Source organism: Nannospalax galili, unplaced genomic scaffold (genome assembly GCF_000622305.1).
Source record: "Nannospalax galili isolate Female #2095 unplaced genomic scaffold, S.galili_v1.0 scaffold440, whole genome shotgun sequence".
NCBI classification, from domain to species: Eukaryota; Metazoa; Chordata; class Mammalia; order Rodentia; family Spalacidae; genus Nannospalax; species Nannospalax galili.
In genome coordinates, this window is record NW_008347189.1 from 153,627 (window position 1) to 170,951 (window position 17,325).

At 39.0% G+C, this 17,325-nt stretch overlaps 1 protein-coding gene across 1 annotated transcript; it reads left to right on the top strand.

Annotated features, from left to right (window-relative positions):
• The first annotated feature begins 10,482 nt into the window (after positions 1-10,482).
• Cxcl13 (C-X-C motif chemokine ligand 13) lies at positions 10,483-15,148 on the top strand. The gene is made up of 4 exons (XM_008843702.2): positions 10,483-10,543; positions 12,136-12,268; positions 14,332-14,412; positions 14,704-15,148. Exons 1-4 carry the CDS (start codon positions 10,483-10,485, stop codon positions 14,756-14,758), a joined length of 330 nt encoding a protein of 109 aa, XP_008841924.1. The 3' UTR covers positions 14,759-15,148.
• The last annotated feature ends 2,177 nt before the right edge of the window (positions 15,149-17,325 follow it).

Below are 17,325 nucleotides of genomic sequence, written 5' to 3' on the forward strand. Positions count from 1 at the left end.
AACCTTCTTAGACTTACATTTTCATCCTCCAGAAAAGGCTTAAGCATCAATAAAGGAAAATCCTCTCCATTCTTTGGTAAAGAAACTTCTCCATGTGTTGTCTTTTGGGATCTGGGTACGACACCTGGAATTGCTGTAGCTGACTGGGACTGAGTGGATCTAACTTGAGAACAATTTCCAAAGGCCAGAAGAGGCTTTCTCTTTTATTATCTGTCTTAAAATTAAAAAAAAAAAAAAATTCCAGGTCCCAATTCTTCAGAAAAATGCAATTTTCATGGTTGGCTTAGAATAATGAGAATTTCCCCCTTGGGATCTTAGAATAAACACATCTAAAGCTTGTGGCTGTGTAGAACAGCTGAGATATTCACATTAAATAATATTCTGTTAGAAAGGCCAAATGTGGAGCTGGAGAGATGGCTCAGCGGTTAAGAGCACTGACTGCTCTTGCAAAGGACCCTGGTTCAGTTCTCAGCACTCACATGGCAGCTAACAACCATCTGTAACTCCAGTTCCAGGGGATCCAGTGCCCTCTTCTGGCCTCCACGGGCATTACATGACACGGGTGCACTTACATATGTGCAGGCAACACACTCACACATAAAATGAAAATAATAAAAATAAAATATTGAAATAAAAAAGATAGATCAAATGCAAGAATATTTGCTGCTTAAATAACCCACAGGATCTGCTTATGGAGCCACATTCCTACACAGAGTGGGCACCAGCACCAGAGTTAAGCTCCTCCCTGTAGGCCACCAGAAGGTGCTTGGCTGTTACCAACATACCAGTCAAACAAAAGGGAGATTAGGAGAGATGTCAGAGTTTCTTGGGGATAGCTAGAGGCATAGGGGAATACTTCCCCACTCTCTGAACTCATGGTAAGCAGTGTGTTTGTTGTTAGTAGACCTTGTAGAAAGGGGAACCAGCAAAATGAAGAGCTGAGAGATGGGGTATCAGCAAGACAGCCCACTTTTCTACTCTAGCATGACAACAACCCTTCAGTCTTCTGTGGGTCCAGTGCAGGAAACCACCAGGCTTGACTGTCTTGCCAATCCAAAGGGGCTAGCCTGAGACAAAGAGTCAATCAACAAGGGGCTAAGAATGTACTCCTGTGACAGGAGAAGGGGAGTCATAGGAAGAATTGGTCCAGAGTCAAGTCTGGCATGATGATTTGTAGCACATTAGGGAGACTCACAGTTTCGCATAAGAGATGCAGCCGGGCCCTATAGCCAGCATCTGCAGTGTTAGCAGAAGCAATGATATGCAGCAGGCTAGGGAGGGAACTGCCCTCTTGCAGTGAAATAACCATTTCATTCCCATCCTTTTCCCCCTTCCCTGTCAGTAGTATATGCCTGGAGGGAAGGAGAGGAACTGAACAACCGGACTCATTTCAAGCCTTATGACTCAAAGTCTGTAGGGGAAGGCTTCCAGGTCAGTTTCAGTTTGATTGCTTCAAGTCCTGGGTCTGAAACATGTCCTGTCTTCAGCAATAGGGTCTTCCCTTCAAGTACTGGGAAATGATCAAGGGCTGTGGCAATAGCCTGTGTTATTTTGGGAGTCTCTTAGACTACCCTGGCCAACAACTTGAAGGGAGGTTTCTCTTGCCTGGTACTGTTTTTTATTATGCAGTCTACAGCTATACACACACACACACACACACACACACACACACACACATATTATATATATATGTATATATATATATATATATTACATATATATCTTTCAGTAGGCTTTTGAACTAATACATGTCCCTCTGGTTTTTCACACCACCTAAGTGTTTCTTATCTATCTCCTCTCTCCCTCTGTATAAACCTTCTTCCTCCCTCCCCAGCTAAATTACCCCCATTTTCCCCATTTCCCCTGATAACACCTGTCCTCTCTCCCTCTCTTGTGCTCCTTCTTCCCTATGGTTCCTTTCCATTTTCCTGGTTCTTGCAGTCACATCAGGATATATACTCACATACAAGGATTTGGAGCTAAGAGCTACAAATGAAAGAGAACATACGTCAGTTGTTTTTTGTGGGGTTTTTTTGTTTGTTTTTTTCCTTTGGATTTTTTGTTTGTTTCATGCTGGATATTTATTTATTTTGACATTTTAAAAATATTTTATTGTGCTTTTGTACATTTCACACAACAGTTCTTTTATTTACTTATTTTTTAAAAAATACATCTTATTTATTGCTTTTTTATTTTTATTTTTTAGACAAAGCATTTCATTACAGCTTTAACATACTCAATAATACTTTCCAGAGCAAAGCTACATCTCTTTCAAAAGTGGCTATAAAATTTTTAGGTTCACAGTTGAATTAATACAGTTATACAATATTGAACTCAGTATAAACCCTGTAAGACATAATATTGAATGAGTTTTTAACCTTTAAAAAAGATCTCCATTTCATTTTAAAATATACTGTTTCTTACAGAAAGACATTTTTTTGCTAATAACACTTAGATGTTGGCGCATGCATCTCTAATCTGTATGTATCTGATTATTACTAGTCATAGTTGGTTGCGCTCGGATCCTTGGCACCTGTGCATGGATATAGTCATTGGGTAGATTTCAATGGTAATATTAACTAATTAACATGATGTAAATTTTTATGCTTCTTCCTCAAATATAACTCATTTTTTAATTTGTTGATTTTTTTGTATGTATATCACACATAACATCCCAAACCATCTTATTCATCTATACACCCAGTTCCCAGATGGTACCCTCCCATAGCCTCCCCTGCCCCCCTAGAGTCCTTATACTCTTTCATCCCTGCTACTGTCTGCTGTGTTATCGGCAGCCCCAGCTGAACCAAAGATTAAAGGGGCCAATAAAACTTTTTAAGAGCCCATACGTATAGCTAAAGGCTACATAACAAGAAACAATTCCAGATAGGAGATACCTTCTTTTGAGTTGTTGGCCAGGGTAGCCCAAGAGACTCCCAGATAGTAACCCATCATAGAACTAAAGGAATATTGACAACGGATTGCTGCTAGATGAGGAACAGCTGACCTTCCTAAAACAAAGACCTCTAGATAGGCTGACTAGATGCACTGGATGGTTGTTTTTCTGAATATGTGTTACTTCACTTAGTATAACAGCTTCTGTTCCATCCATTTATCTGTAACTTTCATGATTTTGTTTTTCTTTACCACTAAGTAGAACTCCATGTGTAAATCTACCACATTTTCATTATTCATTCATCAACTGAGGGACATTTAAGCTGCTTCCATTTCTTAGCTATTGTGAAAAGAGCAATAAGAAACATGGCTACATACGTATCTCTGCAATAGGATGAGTCCTTTGGGTATATGCCAAGGAGTGGTGTAAATGAGGTATGGTAGATTTGTTTTTTAATATTTAAGAGCTCTCCATACTGATTTCCACAGTGCTTCATAGTATCAGAGGACACTATACAAGTTGCCACTGGAGAAAACCAATCAATGATTCTACCATACTGTAAAGCTTAATAACCACAACAATAACCAGCACAGCAAACTATCTCTGTTGGTGCAGTAATGGCACTTTTATTTTGGAAATAATCAACAGCTGTCTAATTGAACTTAAGGCCTGCTCAACTGAAAGGAACTCTTGTGTGGTACTGTAAACATAGCCAAATACACATGGCTGGAGAGGTCATAGATCCTAGAGAAAAACCTACTTTTGTCACATTCCTAGATCAACATGATTTCTTACTGTATTCTAAATATGTATCCTTATATTTACATACGCGTGTACCTATCACCACTCATCAAAAAAGCTTGCTTTTGCAACAGATGGAGACTATTATAGAGTTCCATAACTGGTAAAATGCAGAGAATAGTGTTTGTGAGATACTCAGCCCTAAGTGACACATCTAAAATGCAACCTCTATACCTAAGGCTCAAGAAACATAGCAGAACATAGGGCAGAAAGAACATTAATGCATCTCTCATCTCTCACCAGTGAAGTAGCCTCATGCAACAGGCAGTGATTAACACAGAAAGCCACACCTGGCCAAAGTGCAGAGAATAAGAGACTGCAGAATGCTTACCCCTGGGTAGGACACCTATATCAAACCTCTGCCCCCAGAGCTCAGGGACCATTTGGAAGAGGGGGTGGAAAGACTGTAAGAGCCAGGGGTAGTGATGACCACAAGGAAATAGAGTTTTCCAGGTGGCTCAGACTTGCTCATATGAACTTACAGCAATAGTGACAGCATGCACAAGACCAATGCAAGCTCAAACCAGACAAAAACCTAGCACAGAAGTAGAGAAATGGGTAAGAAGCCCCAACCTTAGCTAAGGAACTGTTGAAAACTGATAACTACTGGGAGAGGGAAAGTTGGTTTTCTTTAAGGCAGTGATGCTAGATGGGTTGACCAGTCTCCAGTGGATGGACTCACACTAAGGAATACTTGGGTACACAAATTTGGCTTGATAGGTCTTAGCACATATGACAGGATGCATGAAATCTGGTGAGGGGTATAGATAGGAGATGGAAGTCTAAATATGATCAAGATGTATGAACTTTATAAAAATTTAATAAAAATAAATGTTAAAAGTAATAAAAAATAAAAAGAATCAAAGTCTGTATAAGTTCAAATCTTTTTTTGTTTTGGCTATGTTTACAGTGCCACATGAGTTCCTTCCCATTGAGATGCCTTTAAGTCCAATTAGATAGCTATTGATTTCCCCTAAGATAAAAGTACCACTATTGTGCTGCTATACTTTGTTGGATCAGTCATTGTTGTAGTTATTAGATCTTAAAGCTGGGGTTGGACCATTGTTTGATTTTCTCCCCTAGCAGCTTGCATAATATCCTCTGGAACTATGAGAACTTGTCTTTAGGGAGGAGGCGTCCAGGTTAGTTCCAGCTCCATTGCTCTAAGTTCTGTGTCCACAGTATGTCCTGTCTTCAGCAATAGAGTCTTACCTTCAAGTTCTGGGAGGTAATCAAGGGCTGTGACAATAGCCTGTGTTATTTTGGGAGTCTCTTGAACTATCCTGACCAATGAATCTAAGGGAAGTTTCTTCTGTCTGGCACTGTGTTTCTTGTTATATAGCCTTTAGGCATATACATGCGCTCATGTTAAGATATCACATGTATATTTTTCAGTAGCTTTTTGAGATTCAAATCTTTGAATCATACAGATACTCATAATTGCTCAATAATCAGCTAGCTTATTTAACTAGGAAGTCATTATATTATCGAATCTGGTCAATGCCTCATGAACAACACTACACAGCAGGAAAGGAAGGGACAATATAATAAAATTGAGGGCTATTGAGGAATGTTTTTCTTCATTTTACACCAAGTGAAACTTAGTGAACACATTCTATGCAGGAGGAAGGTGAGATGTAGCCCAACTCTAAGCTTGAAAAATATCCATGCTCCATTTCCAGCCCATCCACAAGTGCTTTGAGGACAAATAAAAAGGAAGGCTTATTAACAGAGCTTGAGGAGGAAACATAGTATCTAGATCTGTAAGTGAGGAAGAAAGTATTCATCTGAAATATAAAGCTGGGCTCCTGTAGAAGATAATCTGAGAACATCAGACTCCTAGTAAACAGCAGGGTAATTACAAAGGACGGTCAGATCCATCTGTAATCAAGATATGTGAAAATTGGAGAGCCGGAGGCAAGGCCAGAGATGAAGTTGAGAACACCAAGCTCTACACAAGGATTTATCCACACAGGTAATGGGAAGCCTTTTAACAGAGCAACATAATCATATGTTTTGAGATGAGGACTCTGACGGCAGTGTGGAAAGTAGATTGGAAGGGCCATAGGAGAAGAGCTATTGAGAGCTGTGTGTTGTTACTGTAGGTGTAAATGTCAGAGGTTTATCTTTTTGATGGCTGAATAGCATTCCATTGTTTATAGTCGGTACATTTTTAAAATCTCCTCATTATACAATGGAAATTTATGTTGATTCCATACCTTGGATATTATATATTATAAATAGTGTTGCAACTTGGTAGTGAAATGTCTTCAAGGTGATAACTTCATACATATATATATGCACTCAGAAGTAAGTATACCTGATCATATGGTAGTTTTAGTTCTAGATTTTTGTGAAAACTCCATATTGTTTTTTGTAATGACTGTATTAATTTGTAATCCCACCAACAATGTGTAAGCGCACACTTTATTTCTGTCCAAGTCCTCATCAGCACTTGTGTTTAGTCTTTTTGATAATAGCCATTCTAACAAGTATGGGAAATATCTTTCTGACATGGGTTTTGAATGTTTTGCAATCAGGGAATGATAAATATGTGAGGTGATGAGTCTGTTAATAATCTCAATTTGATCAGTATACAACATGGACATGTGCCAGGCATGATGGCACAGGCCTTTGATCTCAGCACTCCGGAGGCGGAGGCAGGCAGAGTTCAAGGCCAGCCTGTTCTACGTAGTGAGTTCCAGGCCAGCTGGGGCTACAGGGAGACCCTGTCTCAAAAAAAAAAAAAAATCATAGACATGTATTGAAAATCACATTATAGCCCACAGATCTGTACAATAATTGTGAATTAAATTTTTAAGAAAAAGTAGTAGTTGGGAACAGAAAAGGAAAATAAACTCAGAGAGACGTGAACACAGTCAGATATTTTAAGAGGTAAAAACGTCAACTCTCAGAGACCAAATAAAGGCTTCAAAAGGAGGTAATGGGGTTACACATGACTTCCAGGTTTTGGAGCACATGGGGAAATGATGATATTGGGAATACTAGAACAGATCAAATTTTGAGAAAACGAAGCTTGGTTTTTGAGTAATGATTGCCATGGTATCTAAGAGGCCTCTATGAAGAAATACCCAGCAAGTCGGCTATTGGATAAATACCAGTGTGTGTGGACATAGGGGACCGGGAATATGGCGGGGGGGGACACAAAAACTTTTCATGTTAAGTAGGGATGTTCTTTTGTGTGCGTATGTGCAGTACTGACTGGTAACTGAACCTAAGGCTTCACACATTCTAAGCAAGTGCTGTGCTCCTGAGCCCTAGTAGGGATGTTCTCTCTGGAAAACGAAAGCACTGACTTCTATTTATGTGCAGGATTCTATTCCCAGTTATAAAGATGTGTGAGATGAAGAATGCAGATGATGAGTTAATGTGTACATTACAGACTCCAAATAGGAGAAACACAACAGATATTGCATTAATGTTCTCTGTTCTATGCCTTAAAAATGCAAGCAAAATGCTGAATCATCAATCACTTTGACATTGGTATGTGGTAGCCTCACGGTACTCAGAAAACTTTCTAATCACAGAAGGTTCAAAACCAGCTGCTGCTGAGGCCAAATGTGATCACAGGCCAGAAAACTGACATGCAATTTGATTCTGTAACCTCAAGGTCAAGAAACTGGAATTGACCCAGAATTTGTTGGATTGTTTCAGATTTTTAGGGGTTTTTCTTCCCCTCCATGATGAACATTTCAGTCTAGTTAAAAAGATCTCAAACTTCCATGATATTTTTTTAAAAAACAATAAACCAGATTTTTTTTTAAAAAAATGCTTTGAATATTGAAATAACATGCACAAAGTCCACTTGTCAGCACACAGGCTGGACCTGCTTTACCTGAACCAGAACTTTTCCTTCCTGCAAACTGTTTTTGTAAGTAATGCTGCCACCTAGCAGTCTCTGCGGGGAATCACCACTTCAACAGGCAAAGCTTTGGGTGGACACATTCTAGATTTGTGTGGGATTCAGTGCATGCAAGATGAATTTGAAGTTAATTACTTTTTACAAATGACTTTTCCGCAGGTAAAGGTCTTGAGGCAATTGTGTGGCAAACAAGAAACTGCTGAAAGCAGCTCAGTCTAGTGGGAAATGGTGGCCAAAGTCAATGTTTGCATTTGTCAGATGCATCCAACCCTCACATTAAATATGTGCAGTTCTTTGCCTCTCAGTTATAACTCAATAAAGCTATCTAAAAGCAAATAGAAGTAAGAAAATAATAGCAAACCACTTCCTTTGTAAAACTTGGGTGCATTTGTAACAAACACAAACTTCTACAGGTTTCTTTCGGGGGGGGGACAAAAATATGATTGGTCCCTGGTCCCTCTCAAAGAGGAATTGCTCTTTGGCCAGAGAACTTGTGGAGTCATAATCTCAAGCAATCATGAAGGTGTCCAGTGGAAACCTAAGTGACATATTAATTCACGTCAAGAATGACTCACAATTAAACTAAAGCTGTTCCTTCATATATTTTAAATGTTTGTGCTTTCACAGAGGTTTTTTAAAAATCTGACATTTATTGAATGGAATCTTCCCAGAGATTAAGTAAAGTACTTTCCAAGAACTATGATGCAGCCTACATGACCTCTGACATGGGGTCACTGATTCTAGTCCCACTGTCATTGTCATAAGAGGCACTAATAAGGGCTCATTAACAAGCCAAATAAGTGCTGGAGTTGGGACGCAAACCCAGCCTGCATGGCCTTGCCTCAGGCTGTAAAATTTGCTATCCTGCTGAAAGGTATGTGGAGGCAAAAGCTGGCAGACGTTCAATGGGTAAAGCATTTGTTCACAGTATAAAATCAGTTTCTGTTTCCTAGCTGAGCTGAATGGCATGAGAGAAAAATGGTTTCAGTTTTGTCATAGTGACATTTACCTCCAGTTCTATTACAAACTGCTTCAAAACTATGAGGATTTTTATCCCATCAGTGATTTAAAGCCCTGGCACGGGCCTCTGTTCAGTGCCTACTGATTGCCTAGACTGGCAGGTTTGGCCAGTGATGCCATCTCACCATTTCAGAGCGTTTCATTTTTCAGTAACATCACAGAGCATCCTGGTTGTTGTTGCTGCTCCACATTAGATGTTGGGGCCTGTTTGTCCCTCTCACTGTCCGTGAGGTATCTGAGTATCACATTAGGAAGACGACACTGTCCGAATAAACACTGAAGATGATTCAAATGTATAGGGTCATGCTGAAATGACTGTCTCCGCATGTTATGTGGCTTATCTCTGCCAGGCCCAGGCCTGTGCTGCTCAGACTTTTTCGAATGTATTCATATTACCTGAGGGTCTTGTCAAAAGGCAGGACTAAGGATTTGTTTTTTGTTTTGTTTCAGTACTAGGAACTGAACCCAGGGTCTCATGCTAGTAGACAAACCTTCTACCACTGAGCTATATCCCCAGCCTTCTGTTTACTTTTTATTATTTTGAAATGGAGTCTCACTAAGTTGCCCAGACATGTCTTGAATTCAATTTGTAGCCAGACTGCCTTAGGTTCCTGAGTTGATGGGACTGCAGATCTGCCAGCCACCAGACCTTTTGAAACTTGTTCTTAGATGAAACTGATGATGTTGACCACAATTTAAGGTCTAAGGTATGAAGGTTCCCAGTTCTAATTAATTTAGAGAAAGAATCTGATTTGATTGCAAAGTCAAGGAGAAAACCTTCTCCATAATTTTCTAATTTCCCCCAAGTTTTTAATGTATCTATGTCTCTTTAAAAGAGGTACCTACCAAGCTGGGTGTGGTAGCCCACACCTTCAATCCCAGTACTCAAGAGGCAGAGGCAGGGAGATCTCTGTGAAACCAAGGCCAGCCTGGTCTACATAGTGAGTTCCAGGCCAGCTGGGGCTAGAAGGAGATCCTTTCTCTAAATAAATTAAATAAATGAATGAATGAATGAATGAATGAATGAATGAATAAATGAATAAATAAATAAATAAATAAATACAAAAAAAGGCCCCTATCAGCCATTTTAAAAATAAAATGTTTGGGGCTGGTGAGATGGTTCAGTAGATAAAGGTACTTGTTGCTAGGCTTGACAATCATAGTTCAATCCCCAGGACCCACATAATAAAAGGAGAGAACAAACTCCTGCAAATTGTCCTCTGGCCTCCACACCTGTGCCATGGTACATACATACCTGCACGCATGCACAGACATACAGACACACACACACACACACACACACACACACACACTAAATAAATAAATAAATAAATAAATAAATAAATAAAATGCAATTTAAAATTTTTAAATTTTTTAATAAAATGTTTGATTTGACCCTAAATCAGTTCAAACTTTCTATCATCTGGGCATCTAAGTTTTTGGAATTCATACCCTTACTCCTAAAGAGTACCTTAGTGGGCTGGGACAGAAGACTCAGTGGTAGATGTTTACCTAGCCTATCCTAAGACCTGGGTTTGGTCCCTAGCACTGCAAATGAGAGAGTACCCTGGAGCCTCCAAGCTGTTACCATTCTCTTCTTTTTTGCAGCTTCAAATTACTGGCATTTTAAATCTGCATTTTCAAACACTATTTTATTATGCTAACAGCACTGTGAAGCAAATTCATAAATTTTGCAAGAGGAATTTTTTTCCTATAAAAGCAAGCTCAGCAATATTTGGAGGCTTTGAAAACTGACAATGCAGCTGACCTACTGGAGACAGGCAGTGGGAGGGCCCTGATTGGTATAAATAAATAGGAGTCTGGAGCTGCGAACCCATAGCTTGGACTCAGAGCCGAAGTCTGAACTCCACCTCCAGGCAGAATGAGGCTCAGCACCGCAGCCCTGCTTCTCCTGTTGGTCAGCAGCCTCTCTCCAGGACATGGTGAGAATTTCACTTACCATTTCACTCTCCTTTGAACAGAAATGGTCTTCAACCATTCGTTTTTTGTTTTTTGGTTTTTTTTTTTTTTTCAATTAAAAATTGGGAGGAAGTCTCACTATTGGGGAAAAAAACTACCCAGTTGCTTCTAGATTTTTAAGAATAAGGTGTTTAAGTGGTTTAATTCCTAGAAAATTGAAGCTTTTCTATTTTTATTTACAGAAAGAGGAGACCCTAGAATGCTGATGTGATTTCTATTTGGTGTATATGTTGCTAACTTTGCCAGTCAGCTCCTGCTGTGATAATTCTTGGCATATCTTTTCTTTGTTCTGCCTCTCAATGCTACTCCCATCACCAATTCTTGGTCTCTTGCATCAAACATTTCCAAGTCTAAGGGAACAGCTGTCTTTGTGTAAGTAGATAAACACCTAGCTGAAGTGGTAAAATTTCTATATGGCTGAAGGAATGGAAGTGTATGTGGGGAAAACCCTATTCAGGTTTACAGGACAAGTGTTTATTATGCAGCAGTTCCTCCTCCCCCAGGTTTACAGGACAAGTGTGTATTAACGTGAAGAAATCACCCCCTCCCTTTTTTCTTGGCTTCACGTGCCACTTTCACTCTTCAAAACTCTCATTTCTCTCTTATTCCATGAAGCTTTCCTGCTGCTGTTGGCCAAGTTAGCTACTCAGAAATGCTCTGTTCCCTGCATCAACATAGAGCTGTAATGTAATTTCCTGTTCAACCTACTAAATTGTGAACACCTTGAAAATCTTTTATTTAGAAAGAAAACCCTTTCATTTATAAAAAGAATTTGATAGATTTTTTTTTTTTTTGAGACAGGGTCTTACTATATAGCCCAGGCTGGTCTTGAACTCAGTCCTCATTCCTCAGCCTCCCAAGTACTAGGATTATAGGTGTGAGCCATCACCTCCAGCATAAATTTCTTTAAAAAAAAAAAAACAAAAAAAACCCCTTAGAGTTCATGAAAATGTATGAGACAAATTATTAATTAAAATGTCTAGAACTAGTAAGTATGATGACTGAATACAAATAGTTGTGAATTTTTATTATTGGTTTTCATTTGGTAATGATTTGTGACTAAGATAGAGAAACAACATATTAAGCATGAATGAAGACATGTCATTTATACATTTTCTCAACACAGAGAAGAGAGAGTGAGAAGAGTATCAGAGAAAAAAAACCCTGGTGGAGCTTGTTGCTGTTTATGCAGGTCTAGAGCAGGATCTTGCCCTCTGAGTTTGGGTTAGAAGTGGAGATCAGTTGATTTGACGTGGCATTTATTGTAACTTAGTCATATGTTTTTAAAGCAGCAATTCTCAAATCCTCTAAATATCAATACAATGCTACTACAAATTTCAGTAAATATTATTATTGTTAAAAGCTAATTTCATTTTAATTAAAGTTTTGGTAGAAAATGTTTGAAAACGCTCAAGGCAAAACAAACAGAAATAAAATCACAAAAGTACAAGTGCTGACTTGACGTGTTCAAATCTTATGAAATGTTCAATATAAAAGATGATTCTGGTCTAAGTTATATATTAATGGGGTAAAATAACTGATGCTGTGTTTACAGGTATTCTGGAAACCCATTACACAAACCGGAAGTGTAGATGTTCTAAAGGAATCTCTACCCTTATCCATCCAAGCATTGTTGAGCGGGTTCAAGTTAAACCCCCTGGAAACGGTTGCCCACAGGAAGAAATAATGTAAGTTACAAGAAAAAAAAAATCTTTCTCTCAATCAAAATCAGATGAAATACACATCCAACAAACATACATTATGGTAACAAGAATCCCAAAGAGATTTGCTTGAATGTTGCTAAATCGCTGAAACTGATAATGAGAATTTGTAAAATTCAACCAACCCAAAATTAAATGTTTTACCTTCATTCATTCATTTTATTTCTTAAACTGCTCCACTGAGGCATGTCTACAGCTGTTACTCTGTTACAGATGCAAAAACTGAGGCTTAGGGAGGTTAACCAACTGCCTGAGACATGCCATTAGGCAGGGATGGATGGACTCAGAACTCCACCACGGTTCCCTGCTCCAAAGCCTCTTCTACACAAGAATAATGAGAGATACATTAGGCAAAGCATCTTTCTCAGGGACAAAATTTTTCTATTTCCCTTTCCCTTCCTTTCTCCTTCCCCTCCCCACCCCACTCTCTTTATGGGCGGTGCTAAGGAGGCGACCCAGGACCTCAACCTGTAAAATAGAAATACAGGTTATCAAAAATATATATGAAAAATTTTCACTGAAATGACATTAAATTTTACTAATGTCTTTACCAATGAAAGTTCTAACCAGAACACAATTATCGCCCTCAAACTCAGCAGTAAGTCTAGGCATGCTGTATTTGGGAGCAGGTGGGTCTAGCAGCTGCTTGAAACAGCCGAGCTCCTGTTCTCTCAGGCCTCAAGCCTCTCACCTCTCAGCCAAGGGAAGTAACACACCCTAATTTCCTCTATCAATTTTCCTAACATCAACTGTTCTGAAATAGTGAAAATTTTACTATATATCTTCTTGTCAAATTCAGCATTTTTGAACTTTAGCCACATATAGAAATGAAGCTGCAAATTATTGCGAGAAATTCATACCAGTCAGGGATGGAAGTACCAGGTGGCTATAAATCTGTTTTTCCATCATGAACTCAAAAATCAAATTGGAAAAGGATCCTAAGAACCCATTTCTTCTAATTTCTCTATGTTTCATCTACAAAGATAGAAATTCAAAGGAAGATGGATGGATGGATGGATGGATGGATGGATGGATGGATGGAAGGATGGCCCCTTATTCTTTGTCAGTTTATAGCTAAGATGCCTGGCACATGAAGGGATTATGTTTTTCTTTGAGGTCACACCAGTAGTGAGTACAGTCTCCCAGTTTCCCTTGGCTTTGGATACCTCCTTTTCCCCTGCAGGGAAAACCCTTAGCATCATTCTAGAATTGGTAACTATTGGGCTCATACTCCTGGAAAGCAGGTGCTGAATGTATGGGTGTTGAAGTCAAGTTAGCCCTTTCTTGAATCTTGCTGTATTGTCTTACAATCTTGGATAAATTATTTGCACTCTCTGAACTTTAAGTTCTTAAGCAGAAGGTTAGGGAGTAAGAGTTCTTCTAGTAAAGGATTTTTGTGAGATGAATTGAGGAAAATCCATGTTACCTGTTAAGCTTAGCATCGATATATTACAAATACAATATTTGATAAACGTCAGCCATTAACTGATTGCTGCTATTGTTATTGCTTACTTTCTTAGGACAAGAAAAGTCTTGCTAACTGATGGTTTGGCAAAATGTCACTGAGAACAATCAGCTTTGAAACTTCTTCCATATTAAAATTCACTAATTTTTTTTCAGATGAAAAGTCCATGACATAGTGTTTTCTACAGTCTGTCTTATTCTCCTGAGTTCAATGGACAAGCACATTTTAATATTGGGATATAACTTTAAAAGTGACCCAATCTTGGAGTCAGCTATTTGGCCCCTCTCCAATTTGTATAAAGGTTATCAACAAAACAGTCACTTATGGCATGTGAAATTCTGTCAACTTTGGATTCCACCATTTCTCATATATTAATCTACAAATTTTTTTTAATTTCTTGGGCTTCATGCAATAAATCACCTATTCCAGATCCAAAATGTCTCCGTTCAAATTTTACCTCATCCAGGAATAATTATTTTCATACTTAACTCTTGTCATTATTTTAAAAAATACAGGATTGACTAAAATATAATGCTGTCTCATTTTTATTTTTATTTCTTCCCAGAATCTGGACAAAGAAAATGTTTCCTTTATGCTTGAATCCTAAAGCCAAATGGATACTAAATGTAATAAAACTTTCACAAAGGTAAGTCAGGCATACTACAAGCCTTTCAGATTCCCATTGTACCAAAAGATTTCCATTTCCCAGACAGTCAAGTTGGGGAACATTTTAAAGTTATGAAAGGTTCATAAGACAGATGCCTAGGCTTGGCTCTTACTACTTATTGGCTAGAGAGGGTTGACTCGTTCCACCAGTTCAGTAAAGTCAGTTGTAATCAAGTGTGCACAATAGTCCTTATTTGGTGTCTCCAAGGGAAAGTCGTAGTTTCTTGTGTGCATTCCTCTAAACGTGACTTGTTTTGTTTTTATTTCACAGCAAAAGTTTATCTTCAACTCCACAAGCTCCTGTGAGTAAGAAAAGGACTTCCTGATGCTACCATCACCTAAACAACACCTTCATCCTCCCTTTATCCCTGCTCTGAATTTTAGTTTTGTTCTTGGTTAAATCATTTTCAAAGAAAATAACTTCCTCATACAAACAAACTTGAGAGTATAGGTATAAAGAACCCTTCTTTTCATACTGAACCCACAATCTGTAGCTTGAATTAACAAGAAAATTATAGGATGTACCTCCATTATTTTATATCCTTAAGAAAAGCAAATTTCCACAAGAGATGAGAAAATCTTCCTGAGAAATTGATGGAACTCAGCCTGACAGGATGAGAAAGCTCAGCATAGTAAGTCTCCTCAGGAGAAAGCCACTTGAGGAAAATGGATTCCTACTTGTAAAAAGTTCTTTTGTAAGATTTATTGTCTCACATTAAAACCAGTAACACTGAAAGATCCCTCAGCTTAACATTCCAGACTATTCAGCAGTGTACAAATTTCTTCTATTACATATTGGTCTTGATGAACATTTTTTATTCACCTCTTTCACACAGACAAAATACCGGATTCTGGTATCAAATTGTTTACTGTTTCCTACTAATCTAATGTCATCCAATAAATTTGATCAAATATTTTGCTTAATTATGGTCAATTCATTTTTAACAGAACATTCACTCAAACCGAGATGTTTTCAGCTGTATATATGAAAACTAAGGTTTCAATCACATTCATTTTTCTTTGCATATTAGAGAGTCCTCTACAAATGACTTAAAAGTATGTCAGCAACAAGAGCATCATGCAGTGGGAATGGCTTGGCTCTGAGAGCTTCTTTCCCCTGGCATGCTAACCATGATTTCCTCCAGACTCCAAACTCTTACTCAAACCCTTTCTCACCGCCTATTTATGTGAATTTTTTTTTTTTTTTTGGTCTTTTTGAGACAGGGTCTCCTTATAGACCCTGCTGGCCTGGAACTCACTATGTAGACCAGGCTGGCCTTGAACTCACAGAGATCCACCTGCCTCTGCCTCCCGAGTGCTGGGATTAAAGGCGTGCACCACAATTTTTTTTTAAGTTGCCAATGTTTCATCTGTCGACGTTTTCCACTGAGTTTGACAAGCAGGAGACAAACTCCATTCTTTCCCACCATGTGCAGAGAGGTACACGGCTTCTTTCCATCCCTCCTTTTCCAGCTGCTGTAAGGTCTGCTCCCAGCTTACCTGGTTCCCTCTTTTCTCTCTCTCTCTCTCTCTCTCTCTCTCTCTCTCTCTCTCTCTGATTTTCACTTTTTATTTGGAGGGAGGTTTTTTGAGATTTATAAAATTTTAATTGAATTTTTGAGGATTTTGTTAATACTAAGATTCCCCTCCCCTATCTGTAACCCTTATTACCTGTCAACCTGTCATCTAATTTCACGTACTTTGTTCTAGTTTGCCTTCAGTTGCTGTGACGAAACACTGTGACCAATACCAACTTGGGGAGGAAAGGGTTTATTTGGTTTATATCTCCTGGGTCACAGTTCATCACTGAAGGAGTCCAAGTTAGGAACTCAGGGCAGAAACCTGGAGACAGGAGCTGAAGCACAGGTCATGGAAGATAGCTGCTTACTGGCTTCCCCTGGCCCCTGCTCAACATGCATTCTTATAAAATAAAGAACTACCTGCCCAGGGGTGGCACTGCCCACAGTGGACTGGGCCCTCTCATATCACTCAACAATCAGGAAAATACCTGATAGGCATGACCACAGGCCAGTCCAATGGAGGCAATTCCCTAATTGAGGCTCCCTCTGCCCAGGTGTGTCAAGTTGACAACTAAAGCTATCCATAACTGAAGCATGCATGTAGAGTTAAATTTATGTCCTCCAAATGCCCTTCAGTGTGGGTCCATCCACTGGAGCCTGGTTAACCTACCAAGAGTCTCACCCTTAAACTAGATTGATTCTCCCCCTCCCAGCAGACATCAGTTGCCATTAGTTCCTCAGGTAGGGTTGAGGTTTTTAGAAAAAATATATGGAAACCTAATATTACAGAAGCTTCTTAGGGCATATACATATGTATTATAAAAAGAGATTAAAAGGAGTTGCCATATAACAAGGGGACATTGCCCCTACTAAACACCATAGACTACCAAGTAAAAGACCATGCCAGGAATGGCCTCTCTTTTCTGAAGCTGTTGATCAAGGGACCAACAAACTGTCCCTCAAACAATATTGGCCACTGGCCCTGCTGTTGGGTAGTATGTGTGTTGCGTGCGTGCGTGCGCATGCGTGCGTGCGTGCATGCGTGTGTGTGTGTGTGTGTGTGTGTGTGTTTATTTAGGCCAGATATCAGGGTTAGCACGCAGGACCCTCATAACTAATCATTTATTTAAAAAAACAAACAAAATTCAGGGCTGGAGAGATGGTTTAGCAGTTAAGAGCACTAGCTGCTCTTGCAGAGGACCCAGGTTCAGTTCCCAGCACCCACATGGCAACTAACAACTGTCCTAACTCCAGTTCCAAGGGATCCAATGCTGTCTTCTGACCTCTGCATGCATTGCATGACATGCAAACAATACACTCATACACATAAAAAAAATAAATAAATAAATAAATAAATAAATAAGAATGCTTAT

Coding starts and splice junctions, on each gene's coding strand:
- Cxcl13 (XM_008843702.2), top strand. CDS start 10,483: ATGAGGCTCAGCACCGCAGCCCTGCTTCTCCTGTTGGTCAGCAGCCTC. Junction 10,544..12,135: donor CAGCCTCTCTCCAGGACATG/GTGAGAATTTCA, acceptor CTGTGTTTACAG/GTATTCTGGAAACCCATTAC. Junction 12,269..14,331: donor TGCCCACAGGAAGAAATAAT/GTAAGTTACAAG, acceptor ATTTCTTCCCAG/AATCTGGACAAAGAAAATGT.